Genomic DNA, 27985 nt, shown 5'->3' with positions numbered 1-27985 from the left:
CTTTCCAGGGCATTTACAGCTGTTTCAATGGAGTCCAGAATCTGGAGAGCCCTGCCCGCGTCCACAAACCAGACGTCACTGCTAACTCTGCTCAAGCCAACGTGTTGAAAATGCTACAGGCCGCCAAGAACATGGTGTCGACAGCCAGTGTGGGGAACTCCCTGGAGAACGCCACACGCACCATTGAGAACTGGTCAAACAGGAGCGAAAACCTCCAAACCACCTTCTCCCTAAGGACTCCTCAGCTTGTTGTGCAGAACACCAGTGGGCCTACCAGGCCAGCTCATGCCCCCGATGCAGCAGCAGCTGAGAGGCTTGGGAGGTCTCTCCCACAATCCCTCTCTCCGCTCCAGCAGTCTTTGGTGCCAGCCAGTGAAAACTGGAGAGGGACACTAGAGCAGCCGCAGATTCTTCATCCGCTGAAGTTCCGAGGCAGCTATTCTGAGGACAAGGTGCTCCCCGGTTCCACTGTGAACAGCTCCCCCCACTACATGGTAAGACCCACACCTCAGACCCATGTCAGAAACCACGTGCCACTTGGAAACCACCTTAGTGCTGCTCCCCACTCCCCAGTAGGAACTGCTAGGGAGCTTCCTCTACCTGAGCATAAGCATAAGCTGGCCTTGGCCAGAGGGCACACCAAGGAGAAATTCCACCACCAGAACGTTCACCTGGTGTACGGAGAAGGTGGTGACGACAGCTCAGCCCAGGTGGAGCGGCTGGCTTCCACTTCCGAGAAGCGAAAGGAGTTGGAGAGCCACTTTCCGCCTCATGCCTGTGTCCACAATTCCTTCCCCAAAGCTAACAGGACTTGCAGACCCTTTCTGTACAAAGAATCTGACTCAATAGAGCTAAGGAGAGAGAAGCTGAGCCACAGAGCTAATCTCTCGAGGTCCGGCTGGGAGCAGGAGAGATCCCAGTCTCTAGGCCTGTGGAAACATCATGGGAAGTCCTCAGCCTATGGGGATGTGCCAGACCTCTTCCCCAAAGCTGGCCGGGCTCCAAAAACAATGTCAGTGCCTGGAACGCATTCCTACCCTCCCGGTGCCCTTAGGCCGAGTTATACATGCAATAGGAAATGTGTGGAGGCCAACGGCTTACCTTGGAAGGACCAGCGGCTGCTGCATTCGCAGTCCACGAGGCTCCCCTCGTACCGGGAGGCCTGCCTACACAACAGCTCAGGCGTGCACAAGGCTTCTTCCACGGTGGTGCACAAGCAGTATGCCTACATGAACTCGTACACAAACCTGCCTATCTACTGGGGGCGCCTTTACCCAGGCTCCCCGCAGCTGTGCGAACAGTCCAGTGCCACCCAGCACAGCTTCAGCCGAGCTCCCTGGTCGCCTTGCAGCAGGGACTTCCTGGTCCACCAGGATGGCCAGAGGACCATGTACTTTGGTAGCACCTACAGAGACTACAGGGACCGCAGCAGGGTGGACCCGACGTTTCTTCAGATGGTCAATACTGAGCGGAGAGACTTCCTGAGCACCCAGAGGATGCACAGCCCTTACGCAGGAAGATCGTGGAGGCGAATCTCTAGCCTAGAGTCTGAAGTCTGATAGGGGGAAGATGCTGGGGCTCTTGATGCTCGATTGGAGACTGCAGAGAAGAAGCTCATCCAGGAGGGCAAGAGACAAGGCCTTCCAAGCCAGCGTTCTGCGTCTCCCTGTTAAGCCGGTATCAGCAGAAAGTTCTTTGTCTCTTCACTACTACCACCCCGGATCAACGTAAGAGCAAGTGACCTTTCTCCATCCTCTAATGGACCAAAACGCAAAGCGGGAGCAGCTGAAGGCACTTTATTGACTGATTCCAAAGTCTTCCATTGCTGGGCACTGGGATGCCCTCACTCGCGTACAAGACGATTCTCTCATGGTGGTGATTCACAGTCATGCTGCCTCTGTGGATAGCTTATGAAGCATCAGTTGCAGTGTCAACCATCTACATTTCAGTGCCAGTTTATTGTTCAGAGCATGGCTGTCTGTGACACAGTGGGAAATGCCCAACAGCCTCCTATTAAACAAATAAACAAAATGATTAGGACTATCTTGCTTTCCCATAATGCACTGATATAAATGGAGACTGTATAGAGGACTGAACAGGGGGCATAGTATGATATTTTTAGTGTTTTACATTACTTTCTGGATCTTCGTAAAGAGCCCAAAATGCCAAATGGAGGTTATTAAATACACACTTCTTAAAATGTATTCACACACCCTTCCTTTCTCATTCTTTCTTTTTGGCCACATTGACAAAGGTTGCCTTTTTCAACCTCTCTTGAGTCAAATGCACCAGGACATGAGACATCCCTAGATGTTACCTTCATAGCTCTCCCCCCCCCCTGCAAGCCCCACCAGGAGAAGAAGGGTGTGTGAGGTGGGGCGGGGTTGCATTTGCCACCTTTAGTTCAAGGCAGAGGATCCTTGGCTAGATAAGGCGGCAACAGTAGATGAGGGTGGGGGCATGCACCAAACTCTCCTCTCCTTGCCATCGCTGCTTAATTCACATTAGACTGGGACTAACCTGCCACTGTTTTTAACCTAGGTCCTAAAAACACACCTTTAGCAATAGACTACCATCACTGCACCAAGGCCTCATCTGCACTATGAATTAAAAGCAGTAGCATACCACTTTAAACAGACATTACAACTGGGACTTGGCAAATCTTGTGATTAGAATGAGACTAGACAGCATTACTTAGAGCTCTTATCCATCTTCACAGAGTTTTTGAAATCTTTTTGGTCCAACTTAGAATTATAGAAAGGGACCCCAAGGTCACTCATAGGACACAGGAAGCTTCCTTATATAGAGTCAGTTCCTTATTGTCTACACCAGTGGTTCCCAATTGAAGTCCGGGGACCCCTGGGGGTCTGCGGCCCCATCCGTTGCCTCCCCCCAACTATTTTTTGTCATTTTTGCATGGTGATATCACAAATTTTATGGTCTGGTTTTTTTTAGTATACCTAAAATCCTTTGCATATTAGGGGCTACCCCAAATTTTGTTCAAAAAATTGCTTTGCAGACGTAACTACAATAGAATTATTAAATTTTCAAAAGTAGGGGGTCCTCAGTCATTAGCTAATTGGGAAGCACTGGTCTGCACTGATTGGCAGCATCTGTCTAGGGTTTCAGACAAGAAGTGTCCTTCTCCCTACTTGGGGACTTAACGTGGCTCCTTCTGCAAGCCAAGCAGATGCTCTGCCCTAAGCTACTGCTTTCCCTGTTCAAAAATTCTGAACCACATGCTAATACTTGAAAATGAGTGATGCAATTTAACTGGGACTAGCATCCGTGAAAGTATGCAGGACTGTGAGTGAATTTCAATTTGTTGGGTGGGGTTATCAACTGTTAGGTTTTCAGTTCTGCACAATAACCTGGTCTCCCAGATCCATTAAATGAAGACTGGCCAGACTGGCCTGGGTAGCCTTTCATGCCTGTTGGAAGTGCTCTCAAGTTATACATTCCGTATGTAATTCAGGCAATTTGTAACCCTATTGCCTATGTCTGCTCTATGGTGTCTTGAATTGTAGTGAGTTCCCTTCCCAGGCAAGATCCTGCGGGTGCACTCAAGAGCTGAGGATCAAAATAACCTTACATTGAGCCGGCTCAAAGATATGCCTTGTAGCCCCTATCCTAGCCAACTATAAAGCTTCAAGTACCTGAAGTGCTGATTACTGAATCCACGTTTACTCTGGTCCTTTTTCAGGCAACTGATAACAACGAGGCTCAGACAGCCATCTAGTCAGCCTACACTGCCAGTTGTGTAGTTCAGGCTTTCGTGTGCCTCCCCAACCCCAAATGATAGGTGCACAGGGACTGGTTTATAGCATTGTTTTGACTTCTGCTTGTAGCAAGCTTTGCAAACCATAAAGCCAACTATTAAAAGCATCATAGTCAAGGAAAAGGCAGCATGTTCCCTTCTGAGCAGTTCCTTTGATCAAGTGGGGACCATCAGAAACGACACCTGTAGCATCCTGCTTCTCATTTAGAGATAGTTTGTTTGCAACCCCCTAGGATTCTACTGTCATGGATAGATCTCATAAATTGGCCATTTTCCATAGGAAAATATGACATGCAGATCTTGGAGATAGTAGGGCTGAGCAACATCTGGCTTTCAACACTGCAATATATCACCAAATAAACATCGTGATATATTGATATATCACAATGTCTGAAATAAGGATGGTGCTGGTTATCAACTTCATGATTATCAGTATAATACAGTGTTTAGCTGGTGATATATCACAATGTTTGATATAAGGATGAAGCAATGTAGAGGCATTGCCCGGCATCACAGTTTCCCCCCCAATGTGATTTTTGCACAGCACACACACACATCATGATTTGCAATATATTGCCAGGTCAAAAAATATGAAACTGAAATAATGATAGGGACTTGAAACTGGTTTTGGACAATATATTGATATACTGTCCAGGTACTAGTGGTGAAACAAATCTGCGTCCTCCATGGAGGATCCTGCAGCCCTCATTGCCAAGAACCATTTCCAGCAAACAGGAGAAGTAAAGAGTGATCTTTCACGTGGCATTACAAAAGCAGCACAAACAAGCACTAGCAGTGGGCAAGTCAGGTCTCAACCAGAGCCTGTCAATTATATATTCATAAGCAAAGCAACCCCACCAACTTCCTATGAGTCTTACAATATTCACCTTGAGGCTACATGAGATGACAATCACTTCTGAAGATAATGAAATATATATCTTTTTAAAAAAAGTTTAATTTCTTTTGAAAATGGGCTACTAGCCTAATATTTGGAAAATATCACAGCTCAGCAATGCCCCTGCCTAGCCTTCCCCACCCTCAGCAAACTTGACAGCATGAAAGTTGAGCTGTTTTAACAGAAACCGGAGGAAATGCATTTAATTTAGCTCCAGTCTGTTTTAAGGAGAGAGAGAGAGAGAAGAGACCTTTGATATTTTGCCTGTTCATTTCTACAAGGCTCCTTGTTGTTTTTTTGAGATTCATTCACTTTGTCTCATTACAGTCACAGTAGGATCAAAGGCCTCCTGAGGAGCCATCACCTAACTGCTAATTTTTCACTTAACACCACAAGATAGCTAGGGGTTGGTGTGACTAATGCACTGCCTTCATTTGACTTCACTCTCAGAGTTGCCTCCTTTCCAAACTGGAGTGCACAACGCCTGCTAAATACCTGGGACAAAGTGCCATGGAGGGTGCAATGAAGTTCATTAAGGCTGAAGAGCTGAACTGCTTTTCTTTCTGCTGGAGGGGAGTCATTTCAGGTTTGGTTTGGGGGGAGAACTCCCCCTCCCTCTTTTTATGTTTTAATGAAGCATAATGACCATAACTCACAATACCTAGGTGCCATAGCAAGCGGCATTAATAATAATAATAATAATAATAATAATAATAATAATAATAATAATAATTCATTTATACCCAGACCTCCCTGGCCAAGGCCAGGCTCAGGGCGGCTAACACCGAATATAAATTACAATAAAACGTAATAAAAAAAAGAACCCCAATTAAAATACAGCTTAAAATGCAGCCTCATTTTAGTAGTAGCCCATAAATCAAGACCATAAAGGGAGGAAACATCAGATATTCACCTGAGCCAGCTGTCCATGCTGGTCCTACATGGGCCAGCAAAAAAGCCAAGGGAAAATTTATATACCAAATCCCACATAAGGGGTTAGAGTGAGTCCAAGCCACCCACAGTGGCAAAATACCTAGAGCTTCCCTGCTGTTTCTTGCACCAAGGCACCCCATATTTAAAAGTTAAAGATTTGAAAGTTGCCTGTAAATATGCAGTGGCCATGAGCTCAGATCTGACCATCTCCTTTTTTCCCAAGTTGCAAACTTCCTCAGCTGGGGGTGGGGAGGCTCACTAAGCACTTCTGACCATCCAGCCAATTCCTCTGCTGCACTTGAGAGAGCAAGGACAGTGCTTGTTGTTATCCCAACCAATGCCACAGTTCATGAATTACAGTAAAATGAAATTAGCCTGGGCAATTAACTTACAGAAACAGACCCTGAAATACTGTCAAGGGAATACCAGGCCTCCACCAAAATCAAGAACACTCTTAATAAGAAGAATAGTAGTAATAGCTACAGTGTGCTGCAAATAGACTTCAACATGCCATTCTTCTGCCTCACCTAGGGATGGTTAGGTTCCATGTCCGTCCTGGTTCCACTTCCACTGAAACATTAATTCCATCTGTGTCAGCATCCATTGCAGGCACCAAGATGTCCAAACCTGAAAAGAAAACACAAACACAAATAGCACCCAATTGGAATAATTGCTCAAAACCTGCCCAGCTGCAGCCATAAAACACAGAAGCCAAACAATGGAATAAAGGGGAAATTTCTTGGGGCTAAAAGTGAGAAGGCAGCAGTGGAGTTTACACTAGAGCAGTAAATCTGTGCTTGGTCTATGCCACTTCATGCTACAAGCAGGGACTACCCTTAGTGAATGCTGCACTGGACAAAAAATTCCTGCACATGGAAAAGTAGCATGTCAGGGAAACAAGCTAGACAAGAACTCTTCTCGCTGGTATCAAGTTTTCTATATGGAGGATGTTGTTGTTGTTAGCAGAGCAGAATGAACCCCCCTAAAATGGTACAGCTCAGACCTAATTTTACCGCTTCAGAACTTGCTAGGCTAGAGACAAGAAAAGGTGAGAGGATAAAATGTAGTATTTCTGATACCCTAGACAGAATTTAATACAGCAAAATACTCTGGTGCATTAGCAGTGCCAACCAAGTCAGATTATAGCTCATTGCTTCCCTGGAATACAAATGGGAAACAGTTTAAAAAACAAACACTTAGAGGGTTTTCTTAAGCTGCCCCCCTCCCCAAAATCGCACTGGAAATGTTTGCAAGCATTTTATACCTTGCTCAAGAAGATCCTTTGTTCAAACCATGAGCACCCGGGGTCCAAATAACCTTTAAGCCTCAAATAAAAGGATTGCCCTAGCCTGGGGCTTTTGTTTCTTTGGGTAGCTAAGCCCTATGACCAGGTCAGAAGCTGCTTTTAACCCCCCCCCAACTGCAAAAGTAGTTTGCTGATTGGCATTGGGGTGTGTGCTTCTCATGAGAAACAGGTCTTCAGTCTCCTTCAGGTTCCTGGCTCTTTGGTCCTAGCAGGGTAAGGCAAGTTGCCCAGGACTGCATGTACCCTTGAATTTGGTTACCAAATTCAAAAGCTACAAATACACAAAGCTAGAAGTTACATGTTGGCTAACATGGCTGTACATTCGTATTTTCCTTTTCTGTTAAGCAGTCGTCCAGCCACATCTCTTTGGTATGAACATGTGGGTGTGGGTGTGAGATATCTAGGTATCACACAAACTCTCTCACACACACACCATTTCCCTAAATTAGTTTGCTTACTTTCTGAGTAGTCAAAGACAAGGTTTTGTTAAGGTGAGAGAATAAAATGTAATATTTCTGGTATTTCCTAGACAGAATTTAAAACAGCAAACCGGGACGTCACAGAACTGCTTGGATACAGAGGAATGGGGGGAGGAACCAGCTGGGAAACCCCCAGGGGAAGAAGGCTCAGAGCCAGGGGAGTGGTGGTGGGGCAACAATGAGTGGCCAGAGGGAGAAAACGGAGGAAGTGTCAAAAGCTGAAGAGGTAACAGGGCTTAGTGAGCTGGAAGAGTCTGTGACAGAAAGAAGTCCAGAATCAGAGGCAGAAGCTGAAGCAGGAGAGGAGGGAGGCCAAGAGGCAGAGATGAGTGCGGCTGTTGAAGAGGCACAAGTGTCTCCCTCTCCCACTGCGACAAGCTCTCCTCCTCTCTGGACTCCCAGGCCCAGAAGAGGCATAAAGAGGCAGAGGAGAAGTCAGCTTCACGCAGGCACAGTCTCAGATTGCTTGGGAAAAACCCTGGAGAGGATGGGACTTAGGCAGCGGTAGGGAGGCAGGGACCTTCAGTCTCAGCAACTGCTTCATGGGGGCAAGACCTGCCAGAGATGTGTTGCTATGCAAATTAGGCCTGGCACTCCTGTGCAGATCCTGTTTTTGGTAATAAATAGTTAACTCCAACTGGCTTGGTTGATTTCCTGCTGGCTTGTTCCTGTCACTGGAGATGCTAGGGATTGACCCTGGGATCTTCTGCCTGGAAAGCAGATACTCTACCATGGTACCACTCTACCTTTTCTACAGCCTAGCCTGTGACATCTTCTTTAATCGGTACTAGCATCCATAGCTGCAGGAAGCCAAACCACTTTTATGTTCCCCCCACCTTAAAAGAAAACACACACACAATGCACAGGTGCACACCTGAGTCATGGAGCCCGGGGCATGCTGTAGTAAAACAGGACAGAAGACCTTTAAAATCCCAGAGCCAACACTGCAAAGGGCTTAATGGTGCGACAGGGCCACGTCCAGTTTGCCACATGCCGCGCTCTCAGCAGCGTTGCCAATCGCTCCCAGAGAGGGAGGGGCATGTGGGGAGGTGAGATAACAGGATCAGGGCTGCCCACGATGCCGTTGTCTTCTGAACAAGCAGCTTTGGCAGAGAGAGCAAGAGGGGCTGCTGGTCTGGACAGCCGGCTCAGAGGGTATTACAATAATCAATCCTCGTGGTCACAAGGGCAGGACTTGCTGTCACAGTGTCGTCATGGGATAAATGAGGGCACAGCTGGAGCAGATTGCAGGGCCTGGCAAGGAAAGCTCGCGGCCACGTGTGACACGTTGTGGGCTCTGCCTGCAAAAGGGCACAGGGAAATGTGATGCTGAGAGGAACTGATTCTCCCACGAGTCAAAATACCAATAGGCAGTGCGGGGATACCGTCAGCTAAAAAGGAAGGAAGGAAGGAAGGAAGGAAGGAAGGAAGGAAGGGTGGGTACCGGGGAACTCTGGGCAGGAGCTGGAACTCTGGGCAGTTGAGGGGAATTTGGGACATTATCTTTACTACAGATCGCATGACGCCATCCAGAATCTTGCATACACATGCATGCACACATGCACCCACTTATCTAGCATAAGATGGATTTTCTTTCTGGAAATGCAGGAACGTGTTACTATGGTGTGTAAAATACGTCAGCACTGCACTCTAATCCTGCCCAAACGGCTTTCTGTGCTTTGCCATGCTGCAATCATAAACATATTTCCTCAGGATAAGTCCTCCTGAAATGAACTACATTAAATTATTATTGTTGGTGGGGGGCTTGGGGGGGGCAGGCGGGTTAGACTTGCTTGTTTGTTTATGCCAGGCATAAACACTCCACGTTTTCCTGTCCCTCTTGCTTCCCACTTCCTTCCTCTGTCAAACACAACAGTGTGTCAGAGCTTGTGTAAGCATGGAGGAGCTCCAAACAGAACTGGCAGCCCAAAGATTTAAATGTGCAAGGATGTTTGCATGATAAATCAGAGGAGAAGGTTAAGGCTGCTTCGTTCTTCGCAGAGTACATCTATAACATTTTCTTCCTCTGCCGATGCTACAGGAGTGCTCCCTTGGTTAGGTGACAAGGGGGAAGTGAATAATAAAAGTGACAGAAATAGAAATGCAGAGGGAAGAGATCTCAGAGGCTGAAATTTATTATGTATTTATTTAAAGCATTTTTACCCTGTTCTTCAGCTGAAAAGTCTCCCAGAGTGGTTGACATAAGATCAATAAAAACAAAATAGAAAAATAAATAAGGCAGCTGCTGCCCACAGATTTCCAACCTAAAAACACAGCAATGAAAGGAAAAGGGAAGAGGAGGGAAGAGGAAAACAAGGAAACTCAGAAACGTGTTCTTGAAACTATCAATAATCAGCTGGAATGGAGAGTTCAGGGAGAGGAAAAACCAAAGGAGTCAGTCTTCAGCCCTGCTTCTCTTCCCTGCCTTTGCTCTGCAGCTTGTTGTAATGGGTGCTAATAGATGACAGTAGAAGGAGGCAGGAGCCAATGGAGCTGATCTGTCAGCAGAATGGATGGACACAAATCTACCCTCTTTTTTGTAAACTGCTTTGAGGTTTTCCTTTACAATCATGCTGTATATAAATGTTATGAAATAAGTAAAACAGCTCTGGAAGTCTATTCAGAAAAAAAGAGCAGACAATGTCTCGAATCTTTACATTTCTTTCATGCACAGAACAGAGTTTAAAATCACCCTCTCCTTTATGTGGATGGAGGAAAGAAGACACTTTTGGCAGACGCCTTCTAAAGAGGCATTTCTGTGCCTGCCCATCTCTCAAAGACTCCCCTCATCTTACCGACATGTGCACTCCTGCTACCTTGTTTCACTTTTCACTTTTGTCACCTTATGCCATTCTCGCAGTACTATAAATATTCAGATATTGTGGTAAATAAAGCAAGCATATGGGCTGAATTCATTCATCCAAATCAAGGAACCCGATATGAACCATTTAGGGTATGAACAGGAGTTGTTGCATATTTTGTCTAAGGAAATCAAACCTGAATGACACCCCCTCACGTATGCACACCTCACAAGGCATTTAACAGATGTATCGGCCAGTGCACTGAATGCTAATTCAGTCATCTGTCTTGCCCTCCCCCTCTGTGTTATTATGCAATGGGCAAGCAGTGTGGATTTTTTTTTTAAGATCAACATGAATGTTAATTCAACTTAAAGTCTTGTTCCTCACTGTAGTTTTGTTTTAAGGACACAACTAATAGCTTTTAAAAGTTGAAAACCTGGAAGGGTAGTCTTGTGATGTCACCCAAAGCCCACAAATCAGTACCACTCACAGCCCCATCAAGTTCAAATGGAAAGAGCAGGTTCTCTAAACTTAGGAAAGAATGGCACTTCCGACCCAAATTTGGTGGTTGTGCTGCCACAATGGAACTTGCAGACAGTAACAGCAGCTCAACAGTGGAGCAGACTCCCTTGGGAGGCGGGGCACGCTCCTTCCTTGGAGGTGTTTAGACAGAGGTTGGATGGCCAGCAGTCATGTATGATCCACTTCAAATTCCTGCACTGAAGGGGGTTGGACTAGATGACCCTTGGGTCCCTTCCAACTGGACAATTCTCATTCTGAAATCTTGTAGGCAACCTGATTTTGTGCACGGCAGGATGCAGAAGATAAAACTGGAACAAAGTTTCCTAAGAAACAAAAATAAATACATAAAATAAAAATAGTAGATTGTAGCAGCGCAGCCAGCTTTCTGAAATGCTAATAAACACTGAGCGGGGCAGATCAACAGGCTTGGCTGCAAATTAAACCATGTGGAAGTGTCATTTCATTGGGAAATAGCTTATTCCCTTGTGCCACTCAAAAGCTCTACCCAGGGATAATATTGAGAGCAAGGGAGCCTTGGGGGAATAAGAGTTGAGGATGACAGAGTGGGAGGCATTTGTAATGGGGGAAAGCAGCTTTCAGAGAGCTGTCTTCTGAAAGAAGTTGAAACGTGGGAACCACCTCCTCTTAACAAGGCACTTCTGGGTCTGTGCATATCACATGTTTTGGTCCCTGGCTCCCATAATATTCAGTACTGTAATGATCTCGTGTGTTTATCCTGAAGGGGATCAAGGTATTTCCTTCGCCAGCCTAGAAGCATTTGATCCACTGAGAAGTCAGGCAGCAACTTGTGTTTCTGAGGCAGAATCCGCATCCCAGTCAGAGGCAGAATCAGACTGTCCACCCATTGCCAGAATTACAGCGTGATCCTGTAGATGCCTAGCACTCTGAAGGAAGAAGCCCCTTTGTAGTCCCTCTTAAACACCTGGGTCAGTGGGAGTAGAGCACTTCAGCCTTGGTTGTTCAGATGATATATCTCACAGGCAAGAAGACCATTAGGCATAGGTGCCACTCCCTGGGTGACTGACCACCCACCAAATTCCCCATGAAGAGGCCGGGCACCTACAAATTTTGGTGCCAGGGCCATGCATGCTGCATGCACCCATGGCCCTGGGCAATCACAGTTGTGGGGCCAAGCTGGCACTCCTGCAACTAGGGTAGGGGTACTTCCTTCTCCTTTCTTAAAGTTGGCTACCTGTATCTTGTCATAACTGTCTATGACTCAGAGACACAGTAGGGAGGCTTCTGTCCGTGTCACAGTTATTTGTCAGTAATAGCCCACCCGCAATCTGAAAAGTGAAGGAGGCTTAGGATGGTAACTGTTTCTTAATAAAAGAAATAATCTGAATGTATTCAAAAACAGCAACAACAAACCCTTCATAGTATTACTGCTACAACACTCCTTTTCTTTCTCATAATCTTTATGCATCTTCTACTATAGTAACATGCTAGGGAACTGAAAATAAAATCTAATCTGCTGGTGGAAACACTTATAAATGTCCACTATATTTTTGGTTTGTGCTCTAATCCATCATTCTGTCACAGACAAAGAAAATCATTACCCAAAAAGGGTGGGCGAAGCATACAAACTCATGGCCCTTGCATTTTTTATTTAAAAAACCCCCAAATTCCAAATATAAAGCAAACAAAGGCCCAAATCCTGCCATGCAGCTCAGAAAGGACTGCAAAGTCTGGAATACAAAATCCAGCTTGCTGTAAGATACGGTCCAAAAAGGGAGAAACAAGTCCTGCTTGCACCTCTATTGGTGCTACTAACTCACCAAGATCCCTTCCCAGAATGCAAAAGGAGCTCAAGCAATGGAACAAACAGCTTTGGACAAGCTTTGGTCTCTCAGTGACCTGGTGTGCATGTAACACTATGGCATGGTGTGAACGAACAAGTGCACAGTGCTCAGCAAAAAACATCATGGCTGCTTTGCTCTTCCTCTCCCCTGCTGCCACCACATTGTTTTGGTGAAGGGTTAACATCCGAACTCAGGCTCATGGTTTGTCTCACTCCAAACAAACCGTGAGCCATAACCAAGAACTGTTCTTGGCTCACCACTCATGGTTTGTAGCTCAGAAGCCTGGCAGCAGCCACAGGGGGAGAAGAGAAAAGCAGCTTTCTCACTGTGGACTGGCAGGCGTGCTCATTCCTGCTAAACCATCGTTTGGTTACATGCTGGTGAGGGCACTCTGAAAGGAGCCTATGGGAAGCTTGTCCATGCACAAGCTTCCTCTGTGGCTGGTTTCACAATGTGGGTGGTGGAGGTGGAAGAGATTCCCGTAGAAAGAGGCACTGCAGGGCTGTTTGATTATGCCTTCTGCATTGATCCTGCTTGCTAGGTCCAAAGACGATAGCAGCAATTAGTCACAGCACCTGTCTGGTTGTTGTTGTTTAGTCGTTTAGTCATGTCTGACTCTTTGTGACCCCATGGACCAGAGCACGCCAGGCACTCCAGTCTTCCACTGCCTCCCGCAGTTTGGTCAGACTCATGTTTGTAGCTTCGAGAACACTGTCCAACCATCTCGTCCTCTGTCGTCCCCTTCTCCTTGTGCCCTCCATCTTTCCCAACATCAGGGTCTTTTCCAGGGAGTCTTCTCTTCTCATGAGGTGGCCAAAGTATTGGAGCCTCAGCTTCAGGATCTGTCCTTCCAGTGAGCACTCAGGGCTGATTTCCTTAAGAATGGATAGGTTTGATCGTCTTGCAGTCCATGGGACTCTCAAGAGTCTCTTCCAGCACCATAATTCAAAAGCATCAATTCTTCAGCGATCAGCCTTCTTTATGGTCCAGCTCTCGCTTTAATACAGCACTACGGGGAAAACCATAGCTTTAACTATACGGACCTTTGTCGGAAAGGTGATGTCTCTGCTTTTTAGGATGCTGTCTAGGTTTGTCATTGCTTTTCTCCCAAGAAGCAGGCGTCTTTTAATTTCATGACTGCTGTCACCATCTGCAGTGATCATGTAGCCCAAGAAAGTACAGTAAAATCTCTCACTGCCTCCTGGTATAATAGCTAAATCAGGGCTTCATGCATGCACTCCACGCCTTTTATCTACCATAAGAGATGTTCTGGGTTTGATGAAGCCAGCAGAGATGAGGAAAAGCACTGGATTAAGGAGGCCAGCAGTTGTTCCAAACAGGGTGACCAACTGTCAAGGACAACAGGGTTCCACTGCCTTCATGAGCTGTGCAGAAGCAGAAATTTTAGCAGGTGCAGCCTCTCTCATTTTTGCACAATAAGCCACACGTGCTGAAATTCTGGTCCTACAACAGCTATTCAGGTTAGAGGAGCCCTAGCTGCTTCTTCTTTTTACACTTGGCAACCTTCAGCCTGCTTCAGATGTTGAGATTAAGCCCCATTATATTCCAATCTAGGGATCAAGCAGAGTTGCCAAATCAAAGCCAAATCAAAACCTACTGTTTGTGAATGCTTTCTTGACACTGCATTTTCACATAAGGGTCTGCTTCCTTAATGTTGCCAGATCAACACCCACCCACCCCTGGGAGGCTCCACTGCTTTTAAAAAGTGGCAGCAGACTTGTGTTTCCCCTTCTCTGCCTCTCCTAAAAGGAGCCCTCTCGAGATCTGTTCTTGGCAATCTTATTCTTCCAAGGATCCCAGCCCTGGATAAGCTTGGGCAGCCTGCTGTCACTCCTTGCACTGGCTGCTCAGAGCAGGAGTTCATCTCTCCCAACGCAATGCACTCTCCTCTGCCATCTCCTCTTCTCCCCATCCCCCCTCCCACAGCCAAATATCTCAAAAGGCACTTCCGCCATCGTGGTGACATTTGGCTTCGCAGCCTGATGGCTTAATTGTTCTTTATTCATCAGTGCAATTTTGTTTTAATTGCTCGTATGCCACCTTCCAGAGCATCGCAGAGAGGGTGAGGCAGATGGGGGCTTTATAAATAAAGCAGGCAAATAATATGCAATGTCATCTTCCAGTTTTTGAAAAGCCAGGGAGGGCTGGATGTTTTCTAGGCCAGAGAAGATGACTGACTCAGGAACTTAGGAGGTGGCCCTGATGGCGGAGATGAAGGACAGCATCATCAACTCAATACCGGTGTCCTTGATCTAGTATTAGCACTTGAAGGTACGTTGCAGGCATGAGATTCCCTTGCTCTGATGCTGCAAAGCACTTAAACTCATGCTCAAATCCTCTAGATGAAAAAGAGTTCCAATCATGTGCTTAAAGTTAAGTACTTGCTTGGCTGAAGTGCTTCTTAATGCATCTTCTATTGCAGATTCTGTGCTGGCCTGGCAGGGGGCAGATTGGCTGAGCTGATAACTCAGTATCTCTACCTAGTTACCAGCATGGCAAAGCTGGATAGATATCTACACCAAGGACTTCAAAGAGCAGGGTGGGAAGATATTCAGCCCCAAAGACACAATGTGCGAGCGTTCAGAGAAGCAAGTATGTTCAATAATCAAAGCAAATATGCTGTAAGACAGCAGTGGGGTGGGGTGGGGAGAGAGTCTGCAGTATCATCCAGAGTCTGCAGGTGATAACTGACATCCACTCACTGAAATTGACATGACGACTGAGTACAGATGGCACAAAATTGGTCGTACATTAGGCCAATTGGTAGCCAGTGTCAAATGTGTGATAATATCATAAATATCATAAACTCGGGAGAATATAATCAACAGAGAGGTGATCAATGGAACTGTTTCTGAATCACCCCTGGATCTTCTTTTACTCCAAAAGACATGGGGGGTGGGGAGAGAGAAGAAAAAGAGCAGGAAGATCTACAAACCACACATGTTGCTTGCTGCCCTTCACAATCAAAGCCAGAAACTGACCTGCCAGGATAGTGAAATTAAAGGGAAACAACGCATTTCATAGAATCAGAGAATTGGAAGGGACCTCAAGAGTCATCTAGTTCAACCCCCTGCAATGCAGGAGTTCTCTAATTGCTCTTCTCAGCTCAAAGCAAAGACCCTGGATAGCTCAGTTGGATAGTGTGAGGTACCGATAACACCAAGGTTGCAGGTTTGATCCCCATATGGGACAACTGCATATTCCTGCATTGCAGGGGGTTGGACTAGATGATCCTCAGGGTCCCTTCCAACTCTACAATTCCATGATTCTATGAATCAACAGGACTTCTTCTTGTTGCATCTGTAGGATACTTCCAAATAAGTCTCAAAAGTATGTTTTATGTCTCCTGGGCTTAGATGCTGTGAGGATCAGTTTTGCCACCAGCTCAGTGCCCCTAGCTGCAACCCAATGGCTGCGCATTCTGGCAGGGAGTGGGGAAATGGTCCTTTCCATCCCACAGCCTCCTTTCAAATGGAGCAGGGGGAGGGGTGCATATTGCTCATTATGTTTTTTGGGGCTCCCCCCACCTTTTGCATTTAGGAATACAACAGGCCTGCTGTGGCAGCAAGGGCGTGAAGACCCCAAAACGGGGGGCTGGGCTCCTTTGCATACCTTGTTTATATGTTGCTGGAGGCTGCTGTAGAAACTTATTTCCCATTCCTCCTGTCTTTGCCAGTGTATGATAATGGTAATACTTATTTGAGCATATCTGTCAGGCAGTTATGTGAGCCAAGGGCCACTTTCCCAGAGCTGGAGTGAGATCTACAGCCAACAGACCAGGATGTAGGAAAACAGAGCAAGATGAGTGGAAGGGTTGACCCAGACTGGATGCACCATACATTTAAAAGCACAGGACTTTCCCCATAGAATCCTGGGAACTATAATCTACCTCCACAGAGCTACAATTCCCAGCACCCCTAACAAACTATGCACCCTAATGGCAATCTGCACACATGCCCTGCATCTTAGAATATTTTAAAGAACACTTGCAATCAAAACCTTATAGAGGTATATATTACTTCCTTTTTAAAGTGCCACAAGTCTACCATCATGCTACCCCTGCTGGAATTTATCATCTTCTGCCAAAGCAGTTTAACTCCCAGGGAAGCCGCAATTCACATCCAGGCATTTTAAGTGGACAACTCTGAAGAGATATATTGAACGTAAAAGATTTCTAATTTTCAGAAAGCAGTCACAGCTGGTAACCAGACTGGTTATTTTCTATTCTTCATCAACAAGGGATCTGTTAAAGCAAACCCCTCTTGCAGCTGCAGTATCAAAAATACTCACTTCCTTCCACTTTCATAATATATTCTAGTATGCACAATTTGGCTTTCCTTGTTGCAAAATTGTGTTGTGGAATTTGCAGAGCAGAATTTGCCACCAGTTTGCGCATGCACCTGTAGTGGAAGCTCTCCAACGGATGAGACACACAGAGAGAGCTTTCTAGCTCACTTGCTACAAGGATTCTCTGCTACCACCCTCTGGCACCAGCAAGTTTTAGATGCAATAGTCTGCCGTGGCTGGTCTGAACCTGCTGTGTCAAACCAGACTTTCAGGAGAATCTCTCCAAGGAGCCCCGAAGCACAGCTGCCATTGTCATTATAACCCCAGCAGAAAAGCAAATGGAACTCAATCTTCACTTGTAAGTGTTTGAGTGAAATAGATGAGAGTTTGGGGGATGGCGAGAGGGGGGTGGAGATGGTACTCTCCAGCTCTGCCAATAAACATGCAAGTTGTTGCAGCACTTTCCTCTCTCCTCCCTCACTCCTGCATTTGGCGAAGGTGGTGGAAGAACATCTCATAACCTCAATTATTATAAACTGGCCTGTCACAAGGAATGGGGGGAGAAAGGCGTATTTGAAAAATGAAATTGGGCCAGAGACATTCATCACAATCAAATTAAAGAAATGTGGTGCTGGAAACAAAATGCTTGTCATAAGGCAGGCATCGGTTTTGCTCACTTCAGAAAGTGAGCTTGGGAATGTAAAACCAAGCAAACTGCAGTAGAAAATGCCTTGATTAAAGAACATCACCTGCCCATAACCACCTCCCCAGCTGTAACCTTTTCTGGTTTCCATAATGGGCTTCCTGCACATATAATCATGCAGTTAATTTGGTCTGTCGAAATGCCACCAAGCATTCGCTACCAACAAGCAATCATCATAAATCTATCAGCCCGTGGTGGGGTGGGGGGAAACACCATCGCAACATCAGGGTCCCTTATGTGGGTGGACTCACCCCACCACTGCAGCAGTTTCCCCACAAGTAGGGCTTAAATCAACTTTGTACTTTCACACACTACTGATAAGAGAGTGTTGTCCCATCGCCAGTTTGCAACCCTGAAATTTCACCACTTGAAAACTCAGATGTGCTGCAGGAATATAGTGGTACCTTGGGTTAAGAACTTAATTTGTTCCGGAGGTCTGTTCTTAACCTGAAGCTGTTCTTAACCTGAAGCCCCACTTTAGCTAATGGGGCCTCCTGCTGCCGCTGCGCCGCACCACCGGAGCATGATTTCTGTTCTCATCCTGAAGCAAAGTTTTTAACCCGAGGTACTATTTCTGGGTTAGCGGAGTCTGTAACCTGAAGCGTCTGTAACCTGAAGCGTATGTAACCTGAGGTACCACTGTATCTTATATAAATTGATGAATCAGTAACTAAGGTGAAAACCAAAATCTTGACCTTCTGGTCCAATTTCAGTGTGCTGCCCCCTCACCACACTGGCTACCTCTGTGTGCATCAACATGCAGCCTGTAATTTAATTGTTGTAGTAATAATTCAGTTCTAGAAGATGCCAACCACTTTTCCTTTCCCCAGATTTATGAGCATTATGGGGCATACCACACCTCTTAAACATGCAGGGAGCTTTGTAGAAGTGAGTCATAGAGACCGATAGCCTGGTGTTCAAAGGGCTCTGCTATTTCTGAGAGCAGCGTTGTTTGATGAGGAAGGTGTTGGGATGTTGCTTTTTGAAAAAAAGAATGGGTGCACCTGACCTGCACTTGCAGAAGCGACTGCAGAAGTAAAGAGGCAGCAAAAACGTAAGGCAGCTTTTGAGGACTCTTGCCATTTGCACAAGAACAGAAAGACCCACTCGACTAGAAGCACTAACAATGTCATTAGCACAGTGCAGCAACTTTGCATCACTCACATTTACCAGATGTCATCATGTACAGAAAGTGCTTCAGGATATGCCTTCCCATTTCGTTTCCCCATATCTCCTGAGTAATGAATGCATCATTCTCCTCCCTCTCACTGCACCAGCGGAAGGCAGTTGGCGTTCTTTTCCCGTCCCTTCACTCTCCAGAGCAGTCAAACCTACATCCTATCTAAGGCATCTGGGTCCCTCTTGGATGCCAGCTCTCCCTCCCTCCCATTTCCACCCCTTTGGAGCCCTCCTGCTTCAACATGCTTTTTGCTACCCCCCTCCCACCCCTTTGTCTTCTTTCCAGCTCCTGCTAAAACCATCTCTTCCTCTCCTGGCTCCTACCCTGCCTTTGCAGATGAAGATGAGCTGGGTAAATATTAGGATGGGAGGAGCTGCCAGTTTCAGTTTTCTCAGTTTCTCATTTTTCCAATGGTAAATTCAGTTCTCCACATTCCTCCAGCAATTTGAAATTGTGTGGGTTTTTAAAAAAAATCCTCCTTTCAGTGTGAATTTCTCCTAAGGAAGAAATGTTTGTATGCAGCTTTGACTAACGTACACATTTTATCAAGCAACACAAACCAATCAATGCATTTTTATATGTTATTTTCACTCATATGTTTGTTTTTATGCACCCTTTCCCCTAAGATATGCATTTTTGTCAACACTGGCTGGAGAACTGCATCACAGAATTTGGGAAAGTGTAAATTTTGAAGGATGCCTGAGTTTTGGTTCTTGTGTTGTTTCAGAAAGTGCAAATTTGATAGATGTGGCTTTAAATGTGAATTTAATTGAACTTATCCCCCATGCTTAGTTAGTATGGCATAACAGAAAAACACTCATCTATGGACACACTGGGGGGGGGGGGAGAAAGAGACTGACTGGCTGGCTTACCATGGATGCATGTAAAGTATCTTGCATGGGGCAGATATGATGGATTATTTCACCTGGTATATTTTCCCCTACCTGCATTTTAAGATTTGAGTAAGAAAGGAGACAAAATCTAGGGGTGTGTGAACACCCCCTGCCCCCAACGTTAAGCTCAAAATTATCACTTTTCCCAGTGAATGTTCATTTTAAATACTTGAAAAAGCTCTTCAGCTTTTGAAGGCAATCAAACAACTCTGCCCCACAAAAAGTACAATGGGGTGGATATTCCAGTCTGCAAGTATAAGGATCCCCCATGTGAGTTGACTCCTCCTTTCGCCCCCCCCCCCCAGCAGTTCCCCCAGCAGCAGCACTTAAATCATCCCTTATGTACACTGATGGAGATGTCCTCTCCACTGATTTGCAGCACAGGGTAACTGCAAGGCTGTGGAACGTGAACAGAATTGAGGCATGGCTCTGCTCAAGATGGGCAATGTGCCCACTTCAAATTCTGCTTGCAACAACTGAAGCAGGTGAGAGGACAGTCACAGAGTTATAGACCCTGCTTTGAATTCTTGCCCCATCCCTAGAATCAAAACACACACACATCTTCACAATAGCCGAGGGTGAGTTTGATCAAGTCAGAGCTAAGCTAATGAGACCAGTTTGGGGATTAGGTTAGGGATTAGTCTATATGAGCTTTGTGACCTCTTTGTTCCTATTAAGAGAGCCAGATGAGTCTGTTTGTGGTGTTTCCTTGCAGGAAAGCTCCCTGTGCCACACAAATCTTCTGTTCTAGAACTAAAAACACCAGCATTGAAAGCGACTGAAGAGTTAAATTAAAAAACGAGAGTATTGCAGAATGAGATATGCAGAAATGACAGCCTCCCTCCTATGGCTGATAGTCCCAAGAGTCAAGAGGGCAAATCCAGACAATTTAACTTCAAAAGGTCTTCTGATATCTCCTCTGCTTGAATTTCTAAGCTAATCAGCCAGACGGCAGAATACGGAGGCAGAGGCAAAGTCGGCACCTCTTTCCCCTGCTGCAAATATATTCGCACGCAACCCAGTGCCTTGCTCAGCCCAACCGTAGCACCATTCTGTTCTGGATGAGCACCCCACCTGCACCCTGCAGCGTTGCAATCAGCCAACCTGGAGAAATGCTTGCTTAATACCAGTCCATTGCATCATTGCATCAGTCCTGCTAAGAGCTTCTGATTGGCCAGGCCCATAACACTGACAGATTGGGGGCATGTGACCTTAGCATTGATAAGGAGCAAGCAATTTTCTGTCCCAGCTAAGAAAATAATGAAGAGGGAGGGAAGGAGGGAAGTGCACATGGATCTGGTGCGGAATTTTCTCCAGAGATAGCTCTCTCTCTTTCATGCTTAAGAAAAAAGATTCCCTAATCTGGAAATATTAACCTAGGTAAGGTTGCAGTGTACTATTGAACCAGCTCCCTTGGTACCTCATTCTGGCTCCTCTGAGACCTCTTTCAAATTATGCTCAAATGACATCAGCTCTTTTTTAGAGAAAGAGAAAGGGATCATCCATATGTTTCTGGGAGAAATGCTGTTGAGTATCAACATACAGCTGCCAACAGGGATCCCTGGAACTTCAGAGGTCCCAGGGAGTTTAGGAAAATGGGAACACGCTGAAAAGCCTTTTGTGACTTTAGAATCACAGAAGTCCAAAGCAGGACTCTGTTCTAGATTTGATTTTTCCTCTTCTAGTTTCCTGTTTCTAAGAAGAAACAAGGGGCTCAAATTGTCTTGTGCAAATTCCAACTATCACCCCCAAACCACTGCGGAAGCAGCTCAGAGTCCAAGCGGCACATAAGGAGGTTTTCCCGTTTTAAGCCACACTTGCTGGGTGACACATTCTAGCAGCCACTCTTAAACAGGGGAGCATCGGACACCATGACATATGCTATCCTTTTACTGACAATCACTTGCTGCCCTTCCACAGAGCTTCTTAAAAAATAAACGCTCACATGCCATGCTCTGAAAACATTAATTAAGCCTCTCAGCACCCCTGCATGGAAGGTATTATTATCAGACACCTCACAGATGGCATGAAGAGGGTAAGTGAGTTTCCCAAAGTCAAACAGCAAGGCAGATGTATCAAGGAAGAACAAAAACAGGAGTCACTGCGAAATGTGATAAATATTGCAACCCTAACCAGCTCTCTTCTAAAAGGAGCAGCATCAGAAATGCAGCAGCCGTGCCTGTCATGGAAGAACTCCTGCTACCCTCTGTCATACCGAATCAAGAACTGCTGGAAAAGTTCCTTTAAAAAAAAAACTCCACACACAACAACTTTACTTACACTTTGACATCCAGCACTACTGGGAAAAGACAGACTTGAAAAGCAAGCTTGGAACTCTGTTAATTAGGAAACTGAGCGCACACATTTATAAAAGGATCTTCGAAGACGGGCTTTTATCTGATGCCTGAGATACAGCCTGCTTGGTCTGTGCTTGGGATTTTTGTCCTCCTCTGAGGCTAGGGGAGAGACAGCTGTAGTCGCTGACTAAGGACAATCCACACATTCACAAATGTAGGGGTTTGAGAAGCATTTAGCTACCTAACACAAATCTTATTTGGGATGCAAAACCAGGTTTGACTCTCAAGTGAATCTTGCTTCAAAGCTCCTCAATCACTTAAGGCAGCAATGGGGAAGCAGTGGTACTCCAGATGTTGTTATCTTCCAGCATCTTTTGGCTATTGACCACAGTCAATCCAGCAACATCTGGATGCCCACTGGTTCCCCATCCCTGCCTTAAGGAGAAAGGGGATTATGCTGTTCCACACACAGTCCTCTTTCAAGCAGTGAGGGAATTTGAGGCAATCTTTTTAAAAAAGAGGTTTACTTTGTTGGTGGGGAGGAGGAAGAAAGAACTCAGAGACATGCTATATTTATTACAACCTGCTTAACAATGGCTCAGCTGAGTCAGGCATTAAAGGCAAAGAACCCACAGGTGGCTGATGCTTAGGGTACTTTCAAAGGAAAACACACACTTCATAGGACACCAGGTGCCGTAACACAGTGCTTCCGTTTATGCAGCGCAGAAAACATGCAGCTTTTTAAGGGAGCAGAGTCCACCCTATCTTTCTGCCAAATTATCAAAAGGAAATAAGGCAAAGAGAATAGTGTTTTATAATGGTGTCAATTAAAAATAAATTAAACAAATAAAAGAGAAAATGCTTCTGGCTATGCTGACAGTGCATCAAAAAAGCAAAGAATGGGGGTTTGGGAAGCGAGTAAAGTGGTAATGCGGGGCTTTTTTATACAGTAAGGTGTGTACCAAAGAGAGAAAAAGAGAGCTGAAAAAACAAGAAATCTTACAAGAAATCAAAAGAAAAGAAAAAGAATTAATAAATTCCCCACGAAAAGAGATAGTGAAATAGGATATTAAGTTATTGCAAACGCAATATTCAATGATAATAAATCAGGAAACACAATGAGAAATTAAATATTTGGAACAGAAGCAATTTGAACAGGCTAACAAGCCAGGGAAACTAATAGCTTGGCAAATAAAGAAAAAACAAGAAAAAACCTGAATTAATAAAATAAATATTAAAACACTTGGTTTCTTGAGCACAAGAATGTGGCTACTAACATTCAAACCACATTTTATTTTAGGTGGGGAAAGATGGGTCTATCTGAAGAACCATCTTGCCCTGGGGAGAAGGGAGAAGAAGCAAGGAGAGCTTTTCCTAAGAAAACATGTTGTCTTTTCTCTTCTTTTCTAATGGTGCTTATTGTTGTAATAACCTAATGCAAGCAGTTTTGTGAGGTCCTCCTGAAAAGTGGTATAAAAATACTCTTAATAAACAAATAAATCTGGATTTGTTTCACCAAGCACATATTCCTAGAGCTGTCGCTAGAGATCCGTAAGTGTTCTTCCTCTTAGCAAACTGGCCAGAAAGTAAATATTTGAAATATCCTCAACTGGTCTCCACCCTGCAGGTTGATGGAAGAACCAGGCTGGCTAGGACTATGAAGAGCAGGTTGTTGCTCAAAAGAAGTGTCTGACAGGATTACACCAAAGAGCTATCTAGACTAGAATCCTGTTTTCTACAGTGGTCATCCAAATGCCTTTGGAAAGCCCACAAGCAGGATGTGAGAGCAACAGCCCTCTCCCATGTAGTTTCTCAGGAACTGGTATTCAGAAGTCTGGAGATAGCATATAGCAGTGGTGGTGAACCTTTTGGAGACCGAGTGCCCAAACTGCAACCCCAAACCTACTAATTTATCACAAAGTGCCAACATGGCAATTAAATATGGGATAATAATTAATATACCATAATAAAATGAGCTGGGGTGGGGCTGCCCCGAGTTGCTGAGCTTGGGGGGGGGCATTGCCCCGAGTTTTTTTGGGGGGATTGCCAAGACTTGCAGATCTTTTTGGGGCGGGGGGGGGGGGGGCTTGGATCACAGTTGTGGTTTTTTTGGGCGGAGAAAAACACTCACACGAATTACAAATGCTTCCTATGGCATGCGGAGCAGAAACAACACATAGAGCTTTTGTGGGGGCATTGCCCAGAGTTTTTTGGGGGGATTACCAAGACTAGCAGAGCTTTTTTGAGTGGCTTGGATCACAGGTGTTTTTTTTGGAGGGGGGGGGGAGAGAAAAACACTCACAAGCATTATAAACACTTTCTCTGGAGCAGAAACAACACAGTTTCAAGAATCACATGCAGCAACCAGTCAACGAAAACCCTTGACAAACCCACCAATCACACAAACTACAACAATCTCGGGGGGGGGGGACGGGGAGGCAGGAATACAGCTGCTTTGGGGAGATAAACTGCCTCTAAGCTGCTGCCAGCGGGGAGCGAGCAGTTTACTCACGAGGTGGCGTTGGGGGAAGTGGCTGCCCAATTTGAAAACCCCAAACAACGACATTGCTGGCGTGATGGCGTGTGCCAACAGAGAGGGCTCTGCATGGCTCACTCTGGCACCCGTGCCATAGGTTCGCCACCACTGGCATATAGCCATCATATATAACGCTACTGGTAACCTAACCCTCCATGAATTAGTTTAATCACTTTTGAAGATATCTAAACTGGTGGCCCTTGCAACATCCTGCTGTAGCCAATTCCATCTTTTAAGTATGTACAGCACTTATTCCACCATCTACAGGAGACAGAGCCATCTAGGGTAAGGAACGTCACAAAACTTACTCACTGCAGGTTGCCTAGCTCTGAACAGCCAAAGGGTTAACAGCAGGAGACGCTAATATTGTGAACTGTTTTCTTGTGGGAAACTATTTCCTTTTTTAATATTGGTTTCCATGTGTCTAAAATCTGTAATCATCACTCTTCCCTTGCCATTGACCCTGAGGGCAATTCATAAAACCCATTTTCAAATTCATTTGATTGAGACTCCAGTACCTGAGAAAATGAACTCTCCCCTCCCCACCAGTTGGTCTTTGTAATAATTCATTAACAATAAAGAAACTGGAAAAATATTTTTTCAGGGGGTGGGGGAAGCTATGCCACCCCGCAGATACAATGAACAGAAAGATCAGAATGTTTGCTGGGTAATGAAACCCTCAGCTCCCCTGAGACACCGATTTTTATAGCTAGAACATAATCATCTTGTGGAGATCGAAAAGGGTAGTTTAGAGTAATGATGACTAATGCCCAAGGATCGATGGATTTAAGGGCAGAGATTTTAAGCTAGCCACAGATACAAAATCCCTAGATGGAGCAAGAAACAGATACCCATATTGCTTAGGTTTCCACTGCTCTATGTATGTTCAAGCAGGGCACGTTCAGTGGGTCTATTTCCAAAATGAGGTACCTAGGTTTGCAACTGTAGACCAGTACCTTTTTGTGTACCCTCGAAAACCTTGATGTCCCCTTGCTGCCTCCCTTTTGTGCGGGAATGGGGCTGTTTTTGGCGACCAAAGAATCCGTACTTGAGCAATGAGTTCACTCATTATTATATTATAATTATTTCAATATAACAATAATTAATAGTGATTAGACCAGAAAGCCTTTAAGCTGCCACAAGTCTGTTGTTTTTGCTGCAACAGACTAACAGGGCTACACCGCTGGAAATTTGTTTTTGTGGAAAAAGAGCAAAACCCAAGATTTCCAAACAGCCTGCAAATGGTTGCAAAGCAGCAAGAGAAGAATAAAAGGAATGATGAGAATCAGCACGGAAGTCAAAGATGAGCTGAGATGAAAACAAGTTATGCAGGGGCCTCAAGGGGCACACAGGGAAAGTTTAATTTGATGTGCAAGGAGATTGCTTTAGAAATTATTCACTGTATTTTGCTTTCACAGGATATTACACATTGCAAGCAACTTTGGATTAAACCTAAAGTGGAGACTAATTCAATTTTTGAACTTCAAAAATCAAAACCTTAAACCTCCTATAGGACAAGTCAACCTCTCATTTTCATCATGCAAAAATGCTGATGATGGTCACAATATTTTTGAATGATTTTGCTGCATTTTAATAACTGGTAATTTGCAAGTTTTAAACTTTTAATTCAGGAATTCCCAGCACTAAAAGCTTGCTGACTGCATTTGAGCTGATGCTAGGCACTAGAGAAATCCTTTAATCAATGGAAATTTTTCAGAGACCTCAGAGAATCCAAGTAAGTAGATGCAAAAACAGACTGCAAAATTCTGACTGACTTTCATGAAGCCCTTTAACACCTTGTTTGCATCTGCTTAATAAAACTGTATCCCACAGTTCTTTGAACCAGGGACTGGTTTGAACTCATCACAAGCTAGGAATAAAAGAAGCAAAATACATTCCCACTAGAAGCAAAAATCCTCACTGCAAATTTGGCAACACCTTTGAGTTTTGCACCAGATAAATTCATTAGGTGTATATTTTTCTAAACTCAAATCAGATAGTACCAGAGGTGGGAAAACAAATAAGCCTGGATATGCAGATGGACACACCAGAAAGCAGTTGCATGATTTGGCAACTGATGGTCAGCAGGGCATTTCTTCCAGCTGGTCACTCCTTCTCTCCTTCTGTGCTTGTTGAAGCTCTTACCCTGATTCCAAAACTACAATGTACACTAGAAAACACTTCTGAGTCACTCTCAAACTGGCAATAGCGAAAGTGTCTGCAACATTTTCGGCAACACTCCTAATGTTGTCTCAGCAACAATCCTAATGACTTTATTGCTCAAGGCACACATGAAATGAAAAGAAAGGGGAAATTACCAAAAAGAAAAAGTTTTCATTTTAGTTGAACAGTTTCCCAAGCACTTACCATTGAGCGATGGCATCATGTCTTTGGCAATTTGGGCTTGCTACTGAAGGCAAGGACTTAAATTGGTTTAATGGGCCATGGGCAGGCCTCTTGCCTCCTTGGAAGAAGCTCACAGCAAGGGGAAGGTCAGACAGGCAGCAGATACAAGGCACTAGCTTGCCCTCTCCCTGCCAGAAAAGGACAATCATCTCCAGCTGAAGTTGAAGCATATTCTGTCCTCTGCCATCAGCCAGGGGACTAAGGGCAGCTGGGTTGTGGGTGTGTATTTCTACTTAAAGACAGGAAGGCCCACCTGTCCACATCAGGTGATACTGCTGAGGCTAAGTAACTTGCAAGAACTGGTAAGTGAATTAGCTGCCTTTGCTTTCCCCTTTCCCTTTTAAATCATGGCTGTTAGATTGCAAGCCTTTAAATTTTGTAATCATTTAGCAAAATTATTATGGCATAAACTTTCATGGACTGGAATCCACTTTATCAGATGTATGAACACAGATTAACCTTTAAGGTGCTAAAAGACTCTTTGCAAGATGACAACAACAGCCATAGCCATTCCCCGTTCCCAGGGAACTGTAGTTCTGCAAGCGTGAGGGCCATCTAACACTGAATTATCAGCACCCTCACCAAACTAATTCCCAGGATTCCTTAGGTGATGCTTACTGCGCATATGTAGGGCAGCCAAAACAACATGAGGTGACTATTTCAGGATTAGAAGCAACAGGCAAAGGTCTTATTAAAAAATAAGGACAATAATTTTAAACAAAATGTTTCCATGAGCCAAATATTCTTTCAATAAGGTCTCTCTGACAGCCTCTCTTAGCAGCTTAGAGTCTACTTAGAACAATTGCCTAAAGCTAACTTTAATTGGAGGAATATCATGGGGCGGGGGTGAATGTTTGCATTATAATCAGGAGTCACTGGACAATTGGAAGGTACCAGCTGACCTTGTTCAAAAATGGAAATTTCTATCAAGTATGCTGCTTAAGTGACTTAGAACCTATTTGCATATGCAAAGAACTAATTAAAGCACGGCTTGAAAAAAGGAGACTCCCTACCCATGAATATAGATACCACTGGAGCCAAAAGCTGTTTCGCTTGGAAATAGTTCGATGAACTCAGAGGACCATAGATCCTGGGTCAGCGCTCCAAAATGAGATCAAAGTCACT

At 44.9% G+C, this 27985-nt stretch overlaps 1 protein-coding gene and 1 long non-coding RNA gene across 3 annotated transcripts in view; one reads left to right on the top strand and one right to left on the bottom strand.

Annotated features, from left to right (window-relative positions):
• The window catches only part of GRIN2C (glutamate ionotropic receptor NMDA type subunit 2C), a 92104-nt gene extending 89900 nt beyond the window's left edge, over nucleotides 1–2204 (top strand). For both annotated transcript variants that reach the window (XM_083727941.1, XM_083727940.1), the window contains exon 13: nucleotides 9–2204. In XM_083727941.1, coding sequence (XP_083584067.1) covers nucleotides 9–1559 — 1551 coding nt within the window. In that variant the 3' untranslated portion in view covers nucleotides 1560–2204. The remainder of the gene's footprint in view (nucleotides 1–8) is intronic.
• Nucleotides 1981–27964, bottom strand: LOC310839457. The gene is made up of 3 exons (XR_014561534.1): nucleotides 27874–27964; nucleotides 6134–6233; nucleotides 1981–2010 (listed from the first exon to the last, which is right to left on the bottom strand). It is a non-coding gene; the product is annotated as an uncharacterized lncRNA (long non-coding RNA).
• Between the last annotated feature and the right edge of the window lie 21 nt (nucleotides 27965–27985).

Source organism: Podarcis gaigeae, assembly GCF_964106915.1.
Source record: "Podarcis gaigeae genome assembly, chromosome: 2".
NCBI lineage: Eukaryota > Metazoa > Chordata > Lepidosauria > Squamata > Lacertidae > Podarcis > Podarcis gaigeae.
This window is presented reverse-complemented; position numbering and strand designations above follow the sequence as displayed.